The 20,812-nt window shown below is 40.4% G+C and overlaps 1 protein-coding gene across 1 annotated transcript in view; it reads right to left on the reverse strand.

Annotated features, from left to right (window-relative positions):
- Positions 1–20,812, reverse strand: part of DNAH5 (dynein axonemal heavy chain 5) — a gene marked incomplete at both ends in the record, with an annotated part of 180,216 nt that overhangs the window by 69,567 nt on the left and 89,837 nt on the right. Inside the window, 9 exons of the mRNA XM_084233059.1 lie at positions 869–1,092; positions 2,324–2,537; positions 2,727–2,849; positions 11,584–11,718; positions 12,403–12,545; positions 13,608–13,809; positions 14,345–14,521; positions 16,636–16,877; positions 19,945–20,091. Coding sequence (XP_084089185.1) covers positions 869–1,092; positions 2,324–2,537; positions 2,727–2,849; positions 11,584–11,718; positions 12,403–12,545; positions 13,608–13,809; positions 14,345–14,521; positions 16,636–16,877; positions 19,945–20,091 — 1,607 coding nt within the window. The remainder of the gene's footprint in view (positions 1–868; positions 1,093–2,323; positions 2,538–2,726; positions 2,850–11,583; positions 11,719–12,402; positions 12,546–13,607; positions 13,810–14,344; positions 14,522–16,635; positions 16,878–19,944; positions 20,092–20,812) is intronic.

The raw sequence follows: 20,812 nt of genomic DNA on the forward strand, positions 1-20,812 counted from the left end.
CTCGAGATGCCCCTTGCTCAAAAGTTAAGGTTGATGTCACTCAACTTCAAAGTGTCCCCATTCATGTACATCCAACAGAAAGCAGTGGCTATTCATTTACCATTTTTTAAATGAAAACATCCCTAGACAAAAATACTAAAATCACTCTGATCAACCAGCAATATTCTATGTAACAGTCTATGTAATAGCCTTAAGCTTGTGATAAATTAGTTTTGGGGGATGTGGCCCAAGCCATAATAGAAAATGTAGTATATGAACACTTCTCATGGATATGCCAAAATTTGTGGCCAAAATTTGGATTATCTGAACAAAGAAATCATCTAGTATAGATAAGCCAGGGCCCAAAATTAAATAGAAGTGAGGATATCAATTGCTGTTCCTATAGCAAGGCTAACAAATGTTTGTTCAGGCTTATCATTTGATATGAAAAACTGATGGAAATTTCTTAACTTGGTAACATTTTGCAAATTAGATGGTTTCTTCAATTTTGAACATATATGAGATAATTCTTAAGCTAAAATACCAAGTCTAAACATGAAGACTATACATAATACAATCAATGAGGACTCTTCCTATTATTCAGTATAAGAATAGGATATTGTAATGAGAAAATAAGGTTGGTTAATTGTTTCTTTTATTCTATTCACTAGAAAATAATTAAACATCAACCTAGTTTAATTGGAATTTTTTAAAAGACATTTCCTGACATACCTTTTCTCTATGTTAGCTGAAAAGCAGCAAAGAAAAAATGTCCATGTTAAAACATCCCAAAATATTTTCATAATTCCACTGAGTGACGTTACCAAGAATATTCAAGGAATATAAATAATAACAATGTTATTAGTTTTCCCTTCTTTGTATCACTTACATCTGGTTCCTTGATAACTTCTGAAGTGGTGTTCAGCATTCCCTGCCAGATCCTAGAAAGGTCTCGGAGGTTAAACACATAGTGGAATTTCGCGGGGGTCGGGAGCATTTTCATCTTCGTCCTCTGCCACAGGCAGCGTGTCAGGGGGACCAGTTTCGTCACTGAGACCCTCACCTCTTCTGAGAAACCCCTCTGGGTGCAATAGTAGCCCGTTCCAATCACACCTGAAAGGAGAAACAAGCCATGACTGCTGACAGCTCAGCTCAGCTAACTTACGACGAAAATGTCACAATGCAGAGTTTTCACAAATAACACTACACATTTTCATAGACAGCTGCATGAACTTCCCTTGCTTTTTAAAAACCTAAAGAAAATGTTTTAGGTTCAAGTAAGTTAAAATTCAGATATCGAAGCGCTAAGACATACTCCTGAAAACACTAGCTGAACTAAATCAGTACTGTTAAATGAGTAACAATAAATGCACGAATTATATATTAAAAGGTAAGAAAAGGGAGGTTTCATAATTCTCTAAGATTTTTGCATTCTGCTGTTGCTTCTCCATGCATTATAAATTGTTTTCATTTACTTTCTATGTAAAATTTTTATACAAAAAGGAATAATTGAAAGTGATGTTACTCTTTCTGGTCCACTTTACTTTTCCCAAGTTTAGATACACGTTGTCATCTGCTTTCCAAACCTGGCTCACCGCTGTGATTGGAGGAGATCCTGCCACCCTCCACTAGCCAGGGGCACTAAGTTGACATTTTAGTTCACCAGAAGTTAATTAGGGTAATCCTAATGAGTTTTTTTCTTGGTAGCAGTTTCAGAAACGGTAAATTAATACCTAACACGAATGCGTACATAATTTTACACTCTTTCTGCAAAGACTAATTCCATAATCAGTTACAAACTCATTTTCATTACTCAGTTAAATAACGATGGTTATCTATGGGGCTAATGTTTCTTCAGGAAATTATTTCTGAAATACTACATATGGAATTAATCACTGACTTGTTGTCATCTTTAAATTACTCTGAAACCAGAATCTGGCTAATCTCTGTTGTATGCAAAATTGTATCTTGGACCAAAACCATTATTTAGCTTGGTTAAAATATCAGCTACATAAACTTCTAGTGGGGTATAAGATCAAGTTAGAGCTCATATATGTATGCCCATGAAGAAAAATCTCATCCCTCCATGTTCATTTAATGCTAAACCTCCCTGTTTAAGAAGCTAACAACAGTAAATATAAGAAAAATCTAAGTAGAAAGGTCTACCGAGGCACCCAGGATGGTCCATTGTATAATAAATTCCCATGTGAAACAAAATACACAACTTGAGGGTGATAAGGCCAAGAGACACCCACTACTCTTTGGGGGTTGACCTCTGGGTCTTTCCTCATGGAACAGTAGTGAGTGTTCTTCCTTCCCCAATTCCCACTGACATTATTTTTACCAAAGATCTTGTCCATGGAGGCATCGGAGGGCAAAGTGCAGTTAAATATAGAGAACTGCCTCTTGAGTCTTTGGGGTATATCATTGCGTCCACCCCCAGGGTGAATCATGGCTGCCAAGAATTGGATGTCCACGATGCTGGTGAATTCCCCGGGCTTCTCGAGGTTATAGAAGCCATTCTGTTCCATCAGCTGCCGCACTATCTCATTAGTAACCTACAAAAGACAACTTTCCAAAATTAAAGGCCATTCCTTTATACCCCAATACTCCTCGAATGTTTCCAAGTCACGGATTTTATTGGGCTTCAAGAACTACATGCTGAAAAAAGTAGAAAGATGTTTACTCATCAAAGAATAATTGAAAGCTGAATTAAAGACATGATGGGTACAATAAAATCCACATACCTGGTCTCCCCACTCATTGATGATTGGCATATTCACATCATCAATAAAAACAGTCATCTTCTTTCCTGCAGGAGGGCCGTACGTTGTCCCCATGCGTTTATCCACATAGCTCTCCACTGTCCTCTGTCAAACAAGAAAGCCAACAGAAGTGTCTGTGAAAACATCCCCTGAGACATGGTCAATTGGTTTAAAACTCTAAGAACCTTTGAATTCATAGTAATTGCTCAGGGGAAAAAAACCTCTCCTTAATTCTGAAAAGCAGTGTATAAAGCACCTAAATTATCTTGTGTAATATTTACAATATTTGACAATCTAGCTTATTGAAGGGATAAATAAAATCCTGGTCAATGTTAATTTTGAATGGGATGGGACTCTTCTGTCCATTTCCAGAGATTTTTTGTTTGTTTTAGTGTGTCTACACTGAAGACACGATTGCCTCCCACCTACAGTATTCAACGGGTCCAGCCCTGTGAAAAACATCCTCGTTGTGATCGGGGATGAAGTTAAACAGGACCACTATCCAAGAAGCTTCCTGAGTGTGTGCTCTGAGCCGAGTGGCCTGCATTATCCAGGATGGCTCTCTCCACGGGGAAGGCCGCCACTTGGCTTCTGTAGCCTGAACACTATCCAGCCACTGCTGGAGGCAGATGCATCACACTGAGTCACATCTCATCCCTGACACAAAATGCAGAAGAGTAGCCACCTGTGTCTCCTCTCTCATTTTGGTATTCTGCACTCAGGTGGCACAGGAGGAGGCTACACTCTGTCTGTAAAAGCACTTTCCCGGTAAATATGAAAATGAACATTAAATCTGATTAAACCGGGGCCTCCCTGGTGACACAGGGGTTTACTCTCAGCACTATCAAGCTATCTCCAGCCACTGCAGCCTCAGTTCAATCCCTGGCCAGGGAGCTACCCACATGGCACAGCAGACCTCTCCTGTCTCCCCACTGCTCCCCTCAGCAGTGTATTTCGTCTGTCTGCCTGTTCTGTTCCCCGCTCTGGCTCTGGTGAATTCTCTCACCCTCCCGTGCTTCTGACTATACCCAGTGCTTGTATAAATAAATAAATCTTTAAAAAAAAAATCTATCACAACTCTTGACTATAAAACAAATTTCCCATGACAACAATACAATGGCAAAAAGAATTTCATATTTTCTGACATAAAAGCAAACTGTTTAAAATAATGTTTGAGGATAAATTTAGCTCTGCTTTTCAATGAATTTAAATGCATAAGGCCATTAATAATTTCTTGACACCTCCCTGGGGCAAATTAGAGCCTTCCAAACCTTCCCTGATCCATCAGTGAGAAATCACGGGCACAAGAAGAGTTTATGCCTTGGGGGGCTTCTAAGGGCTAAGAAGTCATGGGGGGAATGGGTGAGATACTACACAATAATAGCCACGCACCTGCACTCCCCTCCCCATTATTATAATACTGATTTCTTTGAAATAGCAGAAAATTACTAGTAAACTATGTGTCATAAAGAGCTAAGTTGACAAAAACAAAGGAGGGAGAATAACTAAATAGCTTGTGAACCTGGAGTTGAGATTCTTTGTTTTTGGAATGGCTGCCCTGTAAAGTAGTCATCTAATGAATTGTACAGGCTGCTCCAGTGTTAGACCTCTCAAAGGTCTGAAACATAATAACTGCATGTTCTACCCCTTCAGGTATCTACTGGGGAATGTATCTACTAGGGAATGCATGGGAAAATCCTGTGCTTGACCCACCTGGATTTTCCCTAGCATCACAAAATCAACATATCATCACGAAGTCTGCGCTCCTCTTGGGAGTTCATCTCAGGAATTAGCACCAGTTACCTAATTGGCCTGTTCAAACATTTCCACATACAACATGGCTAAATTGTCCTAGAAGGTCAAAGTGACTGTTTAATGTAACCCCTCCTCTCTGAACAGTGAGATGCTGGAGGTCAGTTTGTCTTTTTCATGGAACTTAATGTCACAACCTTTAAAATTGTCCTCCCTCTAGTCAACCCTGGAAACTCCTTTGTATGTTTGTACTTTGTCTGTATTATGTGATTTATAATTTTATCTAGAATTTCTGCCTCCCCAAAGAAATCTATCTAAATAATTCGTGATCATCTTGGTGGTATTTTGCCATCCACATTCTCCCTGATCTTGATGCGTGTTCTCTCCTTAGACCCCACCATCGGCTGTTTTGGTGGCTTAAACCACAACACAGCTAATGAAGCCAAGTAGATAATGTATTTGCTTGATTATGTCTGTCTCCCCAGTCTAATGTCAGAGGGGCAGGCACCTTGTCGATGTAGCTCATCTTTGCATCAGCAGGTCTAGAAAAGAGTCTGGTACAATGTATTTATCAGTAAATATTTAATACATGGATAAATCAAGACAAGGAAAATGGGCGCCATCTTTAACCTTTTTCTCTCTCTTCTAGCCCTCTCCTCCAACAACCTTCATCAACCCACAAGTCCCCTCAGTTGTGCTGCTTGACCACGATTGGACACATCCTCAAGCTGTTCCCAGCCCCACGTTTACTATCTTGGTCCAGCTTAATCGCCCTTCTGAGGAGTCTCCTCTTGGCCTCTCGCAGCAACCCTCTCTTCCACCTTGTTCCCCACTCTGCAGCCGGAATGAACTCCTAGGAGATGATGTAATCCTCTCAACATTCCAGCGGTCCCCCATTAATGAGTTAACAAGCAACTCCATGGTCCTCCCGCTCACTTCTCCTGCCTCATCTCTAAACTCTCCTCCTCAGCCTCCTTGTTCTGACCCCTCAAGCCCTGAGTCCTTCATGCTCAGTCAACGATCAGAGATGGGGCAGAGAACAACGCTCCAATCCAAGCGGGTTTACAGTGTCCATTGCTAGATCCTCCATTACACCCTCTCACAGCACTCGTGTCTGAACCAAACAATCTCTCAGGCTTAGCGTTAGACAAACCCAATGTGTGAAACATCAATTTAGACAAATGATCTCCATTAATGTCTCAACCCAGCCTACTGCTAAAAAATTGAAATCTCGAGCCAGGATCTGGAGTAATGGTAGTTTAAGTTGTTGGAGAATAGATGATGACTTTACTCTGAAATCAGAGAATGGTCATCAACATGACATCACTAAAGCAATTGATGAAACGTGAACAAAACCGATCATGTTGTCACACACGGGACACCAGAGTTAAGCCCAGTTATAAAGACACACAAACCAGATGGTTAGAAATCCAGACAGACTTAGACATGGAACTGAGGAAAGCCGCTCCTCACTATGCTGAGTGAGGCGCCCTAGGACCAGTACACCTCAGTTTTCTGAATTCATTTAACAGAAAACTATATAATCCCTAAAAATTAATGTAAGTATTAAATTCCCCAAGGAATGGGCATCTCTTTCATTACCCCGATTTCTCTGATGCCCTAAGGAAACTAATTCCCTTCTACTCTGGGCTCTGAAATACTTAGATTACACCACAAGTAGCTCTATCACATCAGCTACACTTGCCTGTGCACAAATCTGTCTCTCTTACCAGAGGGAGGAACAACATCACATTGGGAGGAATCAGTAGGTCATGCACAGTTGCTGAGGTTGTTCACTGTCTAATTGTTGGGTTCACCTCCACACAATTTTCTCTCCAAATGGGACCAGCACAAAATCTTCATAACTTACATGGCCTTGCATAATAGCTCGGGTAGTCTTAAAGTCTAAAAAAGGGTCAAACTGCTATTTTTTTACCTTTTATTAATTTTGTGATTTGATATAAGTCTCCTAATGTTTCTGAACCAGGAAACTGGGGTTTGTGTAAAGACACATAACCATATACACACATATATGTGTTGATACACTGCAGAGTGTTATTCATAATGACACAATATGTTAAAGTCCTTGGTGAGCTTAGTACATTATAAATACATAAATATATTTTGTTATTACTATATGTAGCATTTCTTAAATCATTTTTTTAAAAAGTTGTATCTAATTACATTGAAATATAAAATTTTAGATTTGCTTAATTTTAGATTTCCATTAAAGATGAAAATGGAAAACATAGGCTCTTTATTACAAAATCTACTGCCTAAATAATGTCTTCCCATTTTATTTTATAATTAATTGAAACCAAATGAACAAAGTCTTATGTTAGCAAAGTTTAAAATGTTCAACAGTATAGCATAAAAAGGGAAATATAGATAAAATAACATGAAAATACAATAACACATAACTAGAAGCTAAAAATAAATCAAATGCAGTAAAGTGATAAAACAGTCCTTGGAATAGTAATGTGGGTACAGAAATGCCATCATCGGGAGCCGTGTGAGTGGGCTGGAAAAGGGCAATAGAATATATGGGGTCCAATTATTCAGTGGCTTCTGCCACCAATGGTGAGAACTCAAAAAATAACCTTTCCTCTATCCAAGAGCATTACTGTGATCAGTAAAATCTGACAGTTTTAGAGAGCTTCACCATGGAGATACACTTTCACATGTTATCTCTTATGATTCTCCTCTAGAAACCACTCTTTGAACCATGTTATGAGGTAACAAAAGTGTTTTCTGCAATCACAGAGGTCCCTTCAGGAAGCAAGGATGAGATGGGAGCACCGTAGGAGTCCAGCAATGATTCCACAGCGCGACTCCATAATGATCTGTTTCATAGATTAATCTTTTGCATAAGATGTCATTTGGAAGAGTGGTTCTGAGTCTCAGGGGAAATGGAGAATTTCTTTCCTAGCTCTTGATTCTCATTTAAAAAATCTGTTGTCTTGCCACCACTTGCAAAATGGTTGATGTTCAAAACACTTTAAGATTGTTTTTAGAAGACTTGGCAGAAATTTTCTTGATCAGTTTTCACTTGCCTCTGCTTACCATTCAGCATCGTTTGCATTTTTTAAGATATGTATGGATTACTTTCAAAAGCAGGAAAGCATTTAAACAATATTTGCTTTGGAAAAAATGAGTCATCTCTCTCAAAAGGCAAAATGAATTCATGTAGCCAAAAAATAAGGTGACCATAAAATTTTTGTTCAGTACACACATTTGACAGTGACTGGCGACTTCAGTAATCATTAATGTAAATGAGGGAAATAAACCACTCCAGCAAAAAGAGACATCAAGTGAGTTCTACTGAAAAAAGATGTGACAGTGAAAAGGAAATGATGTAACAGACGTGTCCTTAACCAGACACTTGCCCTTGACTACACCTATGTCCTTGACCAGACAACATGGTGGCACAGGAGGGATGTAAGTGTCGATTTTGTCATCTGTAATTCAGCTTGGTTTGGCTCCAGATATGTGAGCGACACCGAGATACATGCTCGACTCCATCAGCCCTTGTTTAGCATGAATGGCTGAAAATTACAGTGAGAAAGTTAATTACAGCAGTTTGGCTAATTGAAAGCTTTCTACAACTAATGAGTCTAGCTTAATAGAAAGCCCCGATGCTCCACAGCCCAGATAGGCACTAAACCCAGTAGAGGATCTGGGATGTTTCTGAGCAGAGAGAACAGCAGGGAAGTGCTGGCACCAACTTCACATTGAAGGGTAGGCGGGAGCTGGGCAGAAGTCACTGGGAATCAGACAGTGGGACTCTAAAAATAGAGGGTTTTTATATTTTAAAAGCATGCTTTCTTTTCTCCTAATGATTGCACTTCAATTTGGTGCCACTTCTAGAAATAGATGATGATCTTTACCATATTGAAGGAGTAAATATCATCAAGAGTTACTCACAAAAGCATAGTTCCAAGTTCTTGTTAAGTAATGAAGAATTAGCCAGGCCTTCATCCCTGTTTCCTAGGAGGGAGCCTTTATGCCCATGGAGTTTCCTTATGCACACTGATGTTCATCGCAGGACTATTTACAATAGCCAAGTGGGCCTCCCCGGTGGCGCAAGGGGTTAAGACGTAACCTATGAAGCTGTCCGCAGCCACTGCAGCATGAGTTTGATCCCCCGGCCAGCCAGGGAGCTACCCACATGGTGCGGCAGACCTCTCCTGACTCACCCACTGCTCCCCTCAGCAGTGTATCTCAGTCAGTCTGCCTGTTCTGTTCCCCACTCTGTCTCTGGTGAATCCTCTCACCCCCCCATACCTCTGGCCTGTACCTCAGCTCTTGTATGCATAAATAATTCTTAAAAAAAAAAAAGCTTTACTATACAATAGCCAAGTTATAGAAGCAACTTAAATGCTCAAGAACAGATGATCAGGAAGACACAATACATAAACAATGGAACTCAACTATTAAAACTCAACTATTAAACTCAACTATTAAAAATAGATCAACTCTTGCCATGTGTCACAAGAAGAAGGGAAATGAAGGGGATTATGCTAACTAAAATAAGCCAGAAGGAGAAGACAAATACTGGATGGTGTCACTCACGTGGAATATAGATAAAGCCAAACCGATAACAAACCCTAGAAATCTGACTGTAGAACTGAGGCAACCAGAGGGGGAGGGGTAGTAGGTGGGCCAAACACAAAAAGGGGAGGGAGCAAGCTGGCTGTAATGGTGGGTGACTGTGGTAACAACACCTGAAAGGGGAGATCCTGTACCTCCAAAACACAATGATATAGACCAATGTCGCATCAATTAAAAAAAGATGTCATATAGCCACACCATGGAATACTATTCACCCATAAAGAAAGAGAAAATGTCACCATTTATAGCAAAATGGAAGGTGCTTGAGGGGATTGGATGTGGCAAAGCAAGTCAGAATGACAATGACATTGGACATTGACATAGTAAACAATTTGACAAGTAAAATTAGCAGATATTAATAAACGAAGAGAGATTTCTGAGGTTAAGAGAGGGAGGAGGGAAGAGGTACAAAGGGGACATATAGGATGGTGGTGGGAAAAGCTTTAATTCTTTGTAAGCACATGCAAAATATTCAATTTAAATAAAAGCATTTTGACCATGCTAAACACACACACACACACACACACACACATACACACACACACCCCTTGGACTGTCCCAAGTCCTAGGGATGCTGTCATTATTCATGATCAGATGATCAGCTCCTCTGACCATTTGTGCCCAAAAGACCGCCATGTGATTAGGGGGTGGAACTCTGAGCCACGTGATAGCTGACCACCAGGAGGAGCTGAACTTGGAGATTGAGTAAAATTGAGATTAAGTTCAATCACATGGTTAATAATTCAATCAATCATGCCCAATCAATCCATATAACAAAAGCCCAATAAAAACTCTGGACCTTGAGCTCACACAAGCTATCTGGTTGGGGCTATCTACCCATATGCCTGTAGTAATGCTTCCCAAGAACACAGAAGGTTCGCACATGGGACCCTCCCATACCTTGCCTTCTGCAACATTCCTTTTGACTGATCCTCATTCATATATTTTACAATAAAAACAAAATCACAGGCATATCACTTTCTTGAGTTCTATAAGTCATTAGAGAGAAATACTAAAACTGAGATCCATGGAAACTCCTGATTTTGAGTCAGTTGCTCAGAAGGGCAGATGGCCCAGGAGCCTCTGAGCCTGTGGCTAGTGGCATAACTGAGGAAAGTCTTGTGGGGAACGAGTCCTTCACACATGAGGTCAGCACCAAAATCAAGTCGTTATTATGAGAGTTGCATACAACCCTGAAGATTTAATCCAGTCTCAAGAAATGTGAATATCTAGATAATTCCCCTATATAATAAAATCTCACACTTTGATTTCATGTTTTATGACCTGCATCTGTAAGAAAAGTTATAAGTATAACCTTTAAAGAGTAAATTCTCCTAAAGTGAAACTAATTAGAGTTCTTTAAATGTGAAACAATATCAGAAATGTACATAGTATTAGCAATTCTCTAGCCTAAGGTAATTTTAATATACTGTTCCCCAAACACAAAAATACTACTGCTGAGTCATTACAGTTTGGGGGTGACCTTTCCATACACACCTTCCTTCAACAAGACTGTGCAAGTGCTCCACATCTAATAGAAGGTTAATCGTAATTGGAAATCCCATCTCTAACAGAGGAGCATAATGTAGTTTGACAGTCTTATTTAGAAACTTAATCAATGGTCTTCGTTTATTGGCATTCTGCATTCACCAATTACGTTAAGTGATAAAAAGTCATGATTTATTCATGCTCTCAACAATTTTCATTGTCCTTTAGTGTTTCCATTCCAATAACTAGAGGACAATAAGGTTAATCAAAAAAGGAAAGTTCTTCGGATTTGGAGTCCTCCCAAATTTTCCCTTCCATTTTTAAATTATGAAATCTTTCTTATTTGTTAATGCATTAATGTTCTAATAACATTAGACCTGCAAAGAACTGAAGCATGGACTGACATTGAGGATTTCTTCCCCAGTTTCAAAGGAGTCTTAAACAACTTAGTGACACAGAAAAAGCAGCAGCCAGCCACTGCAAACCCACGTCATTCTTAGCAAAAGTATCACTGACAAAAAGCAGTGCAAACTTAAGAGATTTATTACTATTACTGCTTTGATGTGTCAAAAGAGACACGTAAAAGATGACACCAGTGTTCTAGGCTAACGGCTGGAATAACAGTAACACCCTCGCCCCCAACCCTCCCACACACACACACACAGGAAAGGAGACAGCAGGGAAACAAGTAATATTTCTCTCATTTTGGGATTTTCACAGGCTTTTCTGTGTGGATAGTTTAAATAGTATCGAGGCCTTTCATTACTTTATATGATTTTCCTCCATAATTTAAGATTATATATTATAATCTAGCTAGGCACAGATCCCATTGCAAATGAATAGTAAAGGTAACAGAAGACATTGCCAGGGGGGCTGCCACAGAGTTGGCACATGGAGTCCAGTGGGCACAGCTAAAATAGTCCAGAGAGTTAAGTCTCCAATGTTTATCACAAACTCGGCTTCATCCGCAGCACCCAGCTGCCCGTACCTGAAACATCAGTGGGGTGGTTGCAGAAGAGAAATTCAGACTCTTGATCATGTGACTTTCCGGATCATATTTTGACATAAATCCTTTGATGATGACTGTCTTGGCTGTTCCCTGTTCACCAATTAACAGCACAGCCTGAAATAAGAGTTGGAAAAGAAATCTAAGAAATACAATACAATGATTGTCATGGGCTATATTGTGTTCCCGAAAATTCATATATCGAAGCCTTCACCACCAGTACCTCCAAATGTGACTGTAATTAGAAATGGGATCTTTAAATAGGTGATTAAGTTAAAATGAGGTTATTAACATGGGCCCCAGCTCCATCTAAGAAACATCTTTATAGATGAGGAAGTTTGGGTCCACAAAGAAGGGGTAGGGATACACACAGCCAGATAAAGGCCTCAAGGACACAGCAGCTCGAGGCCAAGGTTTACTTCAGAAGAAAGTAAACCTGCAGACACCTTGAGTTGGACTTCCAACCTCCAGAACTGTCAGAGAAGAAATGACTGTCGCATAAACCTTTGGTATTTTGTTGTGGGTGCCCTGGAGAACTATTCCAGTGGTCAAAAGACAAGCATATCCCTTGAGAAAACAAGTCAAAATGTACTTTCTCTCAACCAATTCATGAGAAGTAATTCATTATGAATCACAACTATTCAACTCTAATTTTGTTACTAGCGAGTATTAAAAGTATGGTGATTTGGGTAATATTTGCTAAACGGCAACATAAAACGTTGTAAAATGAAAACATAAAAGAGGCTTCGTGTTTTCAAGTGATAGCTAGAAATAGGCTATTTTTTGTGAAATGGGTCATACCTTGCCCTGCTTAGCGATGGTTTTGATTAAAAAGTCGGTCCTCACATTGTCAACGTTTGGCACCAGGATGGAGCCATATTCTGGGGTGGCATCAGGTGGATACACGTACTCCTCCGTACACGAGTTCCAGTGCGCCCAATCCCCTGAGGTGAACACACAGACGTTTGCATCTTCACATCCTCTTAGTAACAATGTGATCTCAGCTGTGGTGAGCGGACCTCCTGACCCCCAGTGGGCATCTTCCCAAGAGATTGCCAGCACCCGAGGTCTAAGCATCCACATGTCTGTCAGCAGAGCTGGAACTTCCTGAGGAATTATTTCTAAGAGGTGGTGTTGGGAGATACTTGCAAGTATCTTGGAATTTTCTTTCTTTTTTCATTTTTGTGCAGAAGAACTGGGGTGCAGGCCAGAGGTGCAGGGGGCGAGAGGATTCACCAGAGACAGAGTGGGGAACAGAACAGGCAGACTGACTAAAATACCCTGCTGAGGGGAGCAGCAGGTGAGACAGGAGAAGTCTGCTGCGCCATGTGTGTAGCTCCCTGCCCAGGGATCGAATTCAGGCCCTAGCAGTGATAGCGCTGAGACTTAACTTCTAGGCTACCAGGGAGGCCCAAATTTTCTTTTTTAAAAAGTATATTTCCAAAAACATATAGTGTATACAAAACTTCAGAACATAGCAATAAAAGCAAGTATCTAAAATCTAAAATCATTTGAAAATATCTAATCAGACAAGATTTTCATGACACACTTCCTTAACTGTAAGACTGAAAAGATCTGAAGTAAACGATACATAAATATTGTGTATGTATGTACGTTATAGATAAATATACACATATAAATAAACTTAGAGCAATATAGATGTTTGACTACACACTAATACTTGGTGAAAACATACTTCACACTTCATAATTTTTTTTATAAATGGCTGATTATATAAAATGGATTGCTGAAATAGACCTGATTTTTTCATTTGTTTTTAATTTATTAAATGTTCAGATCACAAAGCATTTAAAAAGGGGCAAATGTGCATTTGGAGCACAATCAAATTTCAAAAATAAAGCACTCATTGGTTTTCTTCACACATGAAAACTTCTATTTCCATTTTACCTGAAGTCTTAATTACCATTTAGAAAAAATAAATATATATCACTCATTAGGAAAGTAACTGTCCCATGTGCTGTATTTGAAGGAAGGAGCATCCTCACCACTGGTGGTGACGTAATAGTCAAACATGGTGTCCTCCGGCCCCAGCAGCGGGGGCAGGTCCAAGGCCAGCGTCTCCTGGGCACACAGCCAGCCCTCCAGCCGGCGCCGGCCCTCCAGCTCCAGCACGGCCCCCACACTCCACATCAGGGCGAAGACGTACAGCCTCCCCAGGTGCTCTGCTGTCACCTCCACGCCTTGCTCCTGCGGACAACAGAAGCTTTGCAATGACCTGATGCTCCTACCAACACTTGGCTTTGAGGCCTCGGTGGAGGACAGAACTGGCCTTCTAGGGTGAAGTTCATGCAGCACATGCAGGGGACGGCTCTCAGTGACACACCTGGGCCTAGATAACACCATAATGCATCGTCACCTTGATAAAAGTCTTAGCAACCTAAGTAGGATATTTCAGAAGATGAAAGACAGAAAGCAGTCAACCTACAAAAGGGACATTTTCCCCAAGACAAGAAGAAGGGAAGGGGTGACGAAAACTGGAGAACAAATTGGAACTGGTCTCTGGAAACACAGAGTGAGTTTCTCAAATAAACGTGGGATGCTTACTAGATGTCTGTTGGTGAACCTGCAATTAAATTATAAAGCAATCGTGGTATGAAATGAAAAATACAAGATACCAGAGTCCATGATGGAAACCCTCCCTCCCTCACGGCTGACAGGATCATCTCAGACGCGGTGTCCATGCTCGGCTTCTCGGAGCCACTTGCGGACAGGAGGGACTTACCTTCGGAGGGATCAGGCCCTGGAGCATGTTAATGCTCTGCATGATCACAAAGGCCTCCAGTATCTCCATCTTGAATTCTAAGTTTTGAACACTGAAGCGATACAGGCCGGGAAAAGACTTGGTGTACAGCTCACGAAGAATGTCAGCTTCTTGAGGGGAGCGCTTTTTAAGAAAACCCTGTTCGTTTACAGAACATAACATGAATTCAGTATATTAGGCATCGGGATGATGGTCATGGGGAACAAAGGTCCTCATTTTTATTCATTATATCTAAGTGATGATGTTGCACTAGGTGGGCCAGGCTTCCTGAAGGTCCTTTCATGGATTCCCTGGATGCTCAAACAACTCAATGAGGAAGAAACGACTATGCCCCTACTTTTACTGAGGAGGAAACTGAGACCCAAAGAGCTTACATAAGTTTTCAGGCCCCCACAGCTGGGACCTCAAGGCACACAACCCAGTGTGTGGGTCTACACGGACAACTCCTGCAATGAGGGCTTGAAATCAAGAGAGAAATGTCTTCAGCTCTCAACTAAAATAGGCAAGAAGCAAGGGTGGGGGGGGCATATTTGGAAATGATTTAGAAAAAGGAATAAAAAAGGAACAAAGGAAATCCATGTCGAGATTTTTTTTAATGGGAAACAAAGATTAGTCACTGTGCGTTGTCTTATTTCTTCTAATTTAACTGATAGCAAATGAAGAAAAGTATCAAAAGGACTCGGGAAAGGAGGGACTTAGCCATCTGAGAAACCCCATGGGGGGACATGCACTTGTCCTCAATAAAATACCACTCAGCACACAGTGTTCTTAAGAGAGGCAAGTTTGCTTGGCATCGAGGTCAGCTCATTCTTACAGACTGAGCAGAAGCAATAAAGTGTTGATCCCAAATCATTCATACGTCTCTGCAATCTGGTTCTATGTGAGTCTGCTTCTTCCTGACCATTTGCAAGGAGAAACTACATCCTTTAAAATCATATAAAACTAGTAAGTATGAGTAGCATTAATGTAAAGGTTGTATTCAGCTTGAGCATGCAAAGAATATAGCTGAAGTTTATTTCATAAATAGCAAACTAAATATTCATTAGCTGGTAGTGTAGAAGTATTTTTAAAAGCCTTTGTGAATTTGAAGTATTTGGGAGAAATCACAAAAATACACTTCACTTAGAGCTTGCTATATGTGTGGTTTTATTGCAGTGTTTTAACACACACACTCACACACACACACACAAACACACACACACACCCCTCCTGCACTTCTCTCCCCAGATATTCTAATTCAGTTGAACTGGGGTGTGACCCAATCATCTGTATTTTAAAGAACTGTCATCAGTGATTATTTTCTCCTTAACAGATGGTGAGTTTAATTATGAAATGTGAAATCTTTGGAAGCATTTTAGTGATGTATCCAACTATATGACAGTGTCATTTGCTATATAATCCCCCTCCTTCACATCTTCATAGTTTAGCAAATCTAAACCCTTTCAACCCACAATTGTGTAAGTTCTGAAAAGATATTATTATAAATTAGGACATACCCATTTAAAAAAAGTACAGGAATTCAATGTAAACATAAAATAAAATGACTATTTAAATTAAAATTTCAAGCTTTTGATCAAAGTCATCTTGAAAAACTTAAGTAATTAAAAATAATAAGTCTAACCAACAATGTCATAAAAGATTGTACTAGTGGTTTATATAATAAGTCTTCTACCTTCTAGCATAGTATCCAATTAGTAAAATATTTAATTATAGAAGTTATTGAATTACAATCTAATTAAATCAATACATGACATAACATACCTTGTCATGAACTGAAGATATCTGAAATTTTATTCCCAAGCACGTATGTCGAAGTAATATATTATGTACATGACTACTGAATATTGAATTTAAAAAATTCCTTATGTGCAATTTTAATAGTCTTTTTAAGTTATTAATTTAAGATGGTTGTTCCCAAACTTTATCCAAATAAGCATCTTTCAAAAATGTAATGAAATTTTACTTAATCAGCCACAGATTTGGGGGATTACTGACGCACTTTGCAAAACACTGCAATTATGACCACCCTGGGGTTGGAAACAACAGATCTAAAGGAATTATAAAAGAGCCCTGAAGAAACCAGGGTTTGACTGCCCCAGAGCCTTCCAGCATCTTCCATAAACAGTAGCATTAAAATACAGTTACACCATAGGTCTGCAGCAAATCAGCATGCCTGCTAAGAGAATGCTAAGGGATCTGGATTTCTTCTTTAATGATGCAAAAAAAAAAAAAAAAAAAGACTTCAATCTTACCTCAAGTATAGGACTCCAATCAAGGATAGAAGAACTCATAAAAACCATCCCATTTCTCGAGACAGTAGCAGGTGAGGCATTGTCAATGTTATGAGGTTCAAACACAATCTTGCAGTTTGGAGCCATGGGAATCCGATCACCATTGGCAAGGGTTAGAGTTTTGTTATCATCCAAAACAGAATTCAGGTTTTCGATCCAGATGGCATCTACTGGACCGTCAAGAACTATCCAGATATGTTCTCCTAGAATAGCCATCAAAGAGGCATGGGAAGCACACACACACACACACATACATGTGCATACACAGATCTGTTAAGCTTGCAGTACTATAATGTGCAGTCGTTTTCATTAGTAATGCTTAAATAAAGCTTTCCTCTAAATGATTTTCTCATTTTATCACTTAGGGCTTTTCAAGTTCTTCACATGGCAGTTGGCTAAATTCCACAGGCAAATTTAAAAAAATCATTTGTTCTTGGAGGACACCTTCATGGATCGCCTCTATGTGTCAGCACTATTCCAGGAGCACAGGATGTGGTGGGAAATAAGACAATGTCCTGCCTTGACAGAGCTTACATTCTCGGGGGTAGAGATTATATTCAAATAAACACATATGGTAAGACTAAGTGAGCAGAATAAGGGGCTAGGGAACTCTTCTAGATAAGGTAGTCAATGAAATCTTTCAGGAGGAGAATGAAGTGATGTAAAGGTCTAGAGGCAGAATCTTCCAGGCAGTGAGAAAAGCAAGTTCAAAGGCCCTAAAGTGGGAACAAGCTTAAAATAATCATGTTCCAGCAGAAGCAAGAAGTTGAACCCAGTTAGCAAGAGGAGGGGCCAGAAGAGTTAGCAAGGGTGTGAGCAGGAGAAAGACAAATACTGGATGGTGCGACCTTTATGTGGCATATAGAGACGCCAAGGCCAGAGAATGCCAAACTGAGAACTAACCCTCAAAAGCTGACTACAGAACTGAGGCTGCCAGAGAGCAAAGGGAAGCCAGGTGGGGAGGGAGCTCCGTGGGCTGCGGGGGTGGGCTGTGGGGGTCCTGGTGGTGGGTGCCGTGGGGGAGGTCCTATGCTTCTGAAACACAAGCAATGATGTAAACCAATGTCCTACCAAAAAAATAATAAAACAATCTTTTCAAAAAAGAAACACTAGCAAGATGAGACAGGGCGCTGGAATAAATTCCGGATTGGACATAAGTTTCAACAAACATCCCGTAGATCTGAGGGGTTGGGTTTGCCAGAGAGCGGGGGAGCCTGGAGATTAAACTGTGCAAGCCTCAGCTTAGAAGAGGTAACTAGAAACCAGAACTGCAGGACTTTCTCCTGCATGGTAGGTGTGTAACGGCAGGATAGGCCACTGTGCAGGAGAGCTATAATTCGAGCAGGCAGGCGGGTAAGGGAGGAGTCCTGTTGCCCTCAGTGGCTTTCTCAGGATTTTATTGAGCTTTTTACATGTATTGCAGCAACCAGGTTGTAATGGCAGGATGGGGGTGCCGGGGGACCAGGAGGCCAGAAGGCCTCAAGCCTCCCACAAGCCTTCACTCTGGGCTTCTCTGGCGTTCTTTCTGCCCTTCCCTCTCCTGCAGCTTCTCCTGTTTCTGCTTCTCTTGATGACTCTCTCAATATTGAGCCATGGCCCACAGAAGTAAACGAGAACACCTACGACAATTTAACTGCAGGTGCCCCATCAGGCAGGGCAATCCTAATGGTGGGAGGGCAGAAAAGCCTGAAAACTATGTACCCTACAAGGTGTTGACAGAGACAAGAGGTGTGAGGGCAGAGGCTTCTCAAAACCGAGACTTCCAGGAGGCTCCCTTTGCTGGCTCCCCCCTCTGAAGGACAGGAATCAGAGAGCAAGTAAGGATTCCTTGAAGCAAGGGGCTAAAGAGATTCAAAAAGGGGAGTGATCACCTGGGCCGCGTGCTGCTGAAAGCTGGGGCTGAGAAGTGACGACTTGTAATCGACAAGTCCGAGGTCACCAGCTCACCAGCATCCTTAACAGAGCAATTTTGAGGTACATCGGGCACAAAACCTAATGGGCATCACTCAGGAGATGCTTGGGGCCGAAGAAAGTGACAAACATCACAGAATGCTCAACCGGAAAGCCTCTGTAAGTCAGGCGTTCAGTTTCCTGGCTCCTCTGAGTTTCCTAACCACAAGCTCCCCACACTCACCACATCATGCCAGGTGTGTAGTTCTAATTCACATGTACTATGGAACAGCTAAGGCAAATTCTGGGTCAAATAAAATTCTTTGAAAAGCCTAATTATGCTCATTGGGCTAGATTTAAATAGAACGATGATGGATCACTGGATTCGCAATGAAGGAAAAAGCGTATGTTGACTTTTTTAAGAAGAAAAAGCACCTCCCTGAGCACCTTTTCTTTGAGGCAACATTTGCATCTGTGTTTCCACAGGATGGCAGGGACAAACTGAAACTAAATGGGGTTTATCTGCAGGAATAAACAACAGTTTCTAATATGGGAAAGGAAGGATTTCATTTCTCTGTTGACTGATGTTGGGCCGCTCAGCCATCCCTTGAATGACATTTCCAGTGTCATCCCTATATTGTCATCAGATCACAACAGTCCCAGCACAGACTCCTGAAGGTAGCCCCAGTATCTGGTCCTTCTCTGTCCTTCTTCCTCCCTGCCATTGCATTCATTGTGCCTTTCTCTTGCTCTTTCAGGAATAAGAAAACAGAATAAGGGAGAAGTCATTAACCCTCTCCCAACTGAGCTAATATTCTGGAAACATGGGACTCAATTTACAGAACCTTTAAGTGCGGGCATATTCAGAATGAATCACAACCCTTAACGAGATTGTTTAAACAACCAGACACCAAGATCTAAACAGAGTGATTTGCTAGTTCAGTGCAGGCTTCATTTTGATAGATACAATTTTCTTCCTATTTCCTTCTGTGATTTTATGAGAGAATCATTTTTTAAAAAGTAGGCTGTACTTAAATAAGAGTTACATTCTAAAAGTATTCAGTGAGAACAGTTATAATAAAATCACCTTATTCAATACTATCATTTTTGCTTAACAGCATCTCCCACCTCTTTTATTCTAAGATATCACAAGCATACAGAAATACTTTTTCAACAAGAGAATAATTCTCTTTATAACCAAAATAAGGAGGGGGTGTTAAATATACTAATCAATATTTCGACATTCACTAGTATCCTACGGATTTGGGACATCTTCACTGAGATAATATATGAAGACTACAGTTGCTCTGCTGTTTTTGAAAAGTCATCAAGAATTTTATTTAGTAGTTCATGTCAAAAATAATAGTTGTGACTCATTACCTTTCTTGGCCCTCAATGTTTTCCTCCAAAGGGTAGAAAATATTCCATCAGTCCAGTCATTCGTGGACACGTCAAGCCGACCGAACATCTGTGGGGCAGTAATTGCTTTGGGATTCATCCTCATTTCCCGATGTGGTTTCCCACAATCTGCACCAAGAAAACCCAAATTTTAAACAACTCAAGAGAGTGAAGCACCATCAGGGTAACATACGCTAATTGTCGATCTCCTGTCAGCAGGTGCTCTAAATATGAAAAACGCAGAATTCCATTAAAAATAAATGTCTTGCTGCATTCCAGGTTAACATCATTAGCCTCATTATATTTTATTGATGAAAGCACTTTTCTCCTCTTTGTAAAAAAAATCCTGCATGTTCTGTAAGGGGAAAAAAAAGGATACTATGCTGAAATTGATAGAGGAATTAATGTTTTCTAGAAGTTCTTCAAATTTTACAACTCACAAATCTCTTGATGCACTATTTTAAATCCCGTAGCTGCTATGTCAGACGTCTCCGTCTCTCCACTACCAGCTTTGATCTGCTGAGATGTGTCCTTGCTCATTTGGAAAAAAATAAGTTCAACTAATGTTGCAGGAATCAAGGACTTTTGTTTGTGGCCAACTCCAAGGAAGGGATTTGACCCTAAAGCTACCCTTAAATGGTCTGGCTTCTGTAGGTAAGCAGACGTGGTTAATAAGTAGGAAAGTGAAGAATATGGTTTAAAGTATAAGATCAAAAAAGTGGTGTTAAAGAGTTATGTACTGGGTAAAATGTGAACAAACATAGTCACACACATGTGTGCGCACCAGGAAAACTGTCTCATTCAACCCTATTCAAAAGTTAGACCATAGCTCTCTGTTTTCAAAATCACA

Source organism: Talpa europaea (assembly GCF_964194135.1).
Source record: "Talpa europaea genome assembly, chromosome: 5".
In the NCBI taxonomy this organism is placed as follows: domain Eukaryota; kingdom Metazoa; phylum Chordata; class Mammalia; order Eulipotyphla; family Talpidae; genus Talpa; species Talpa europaea.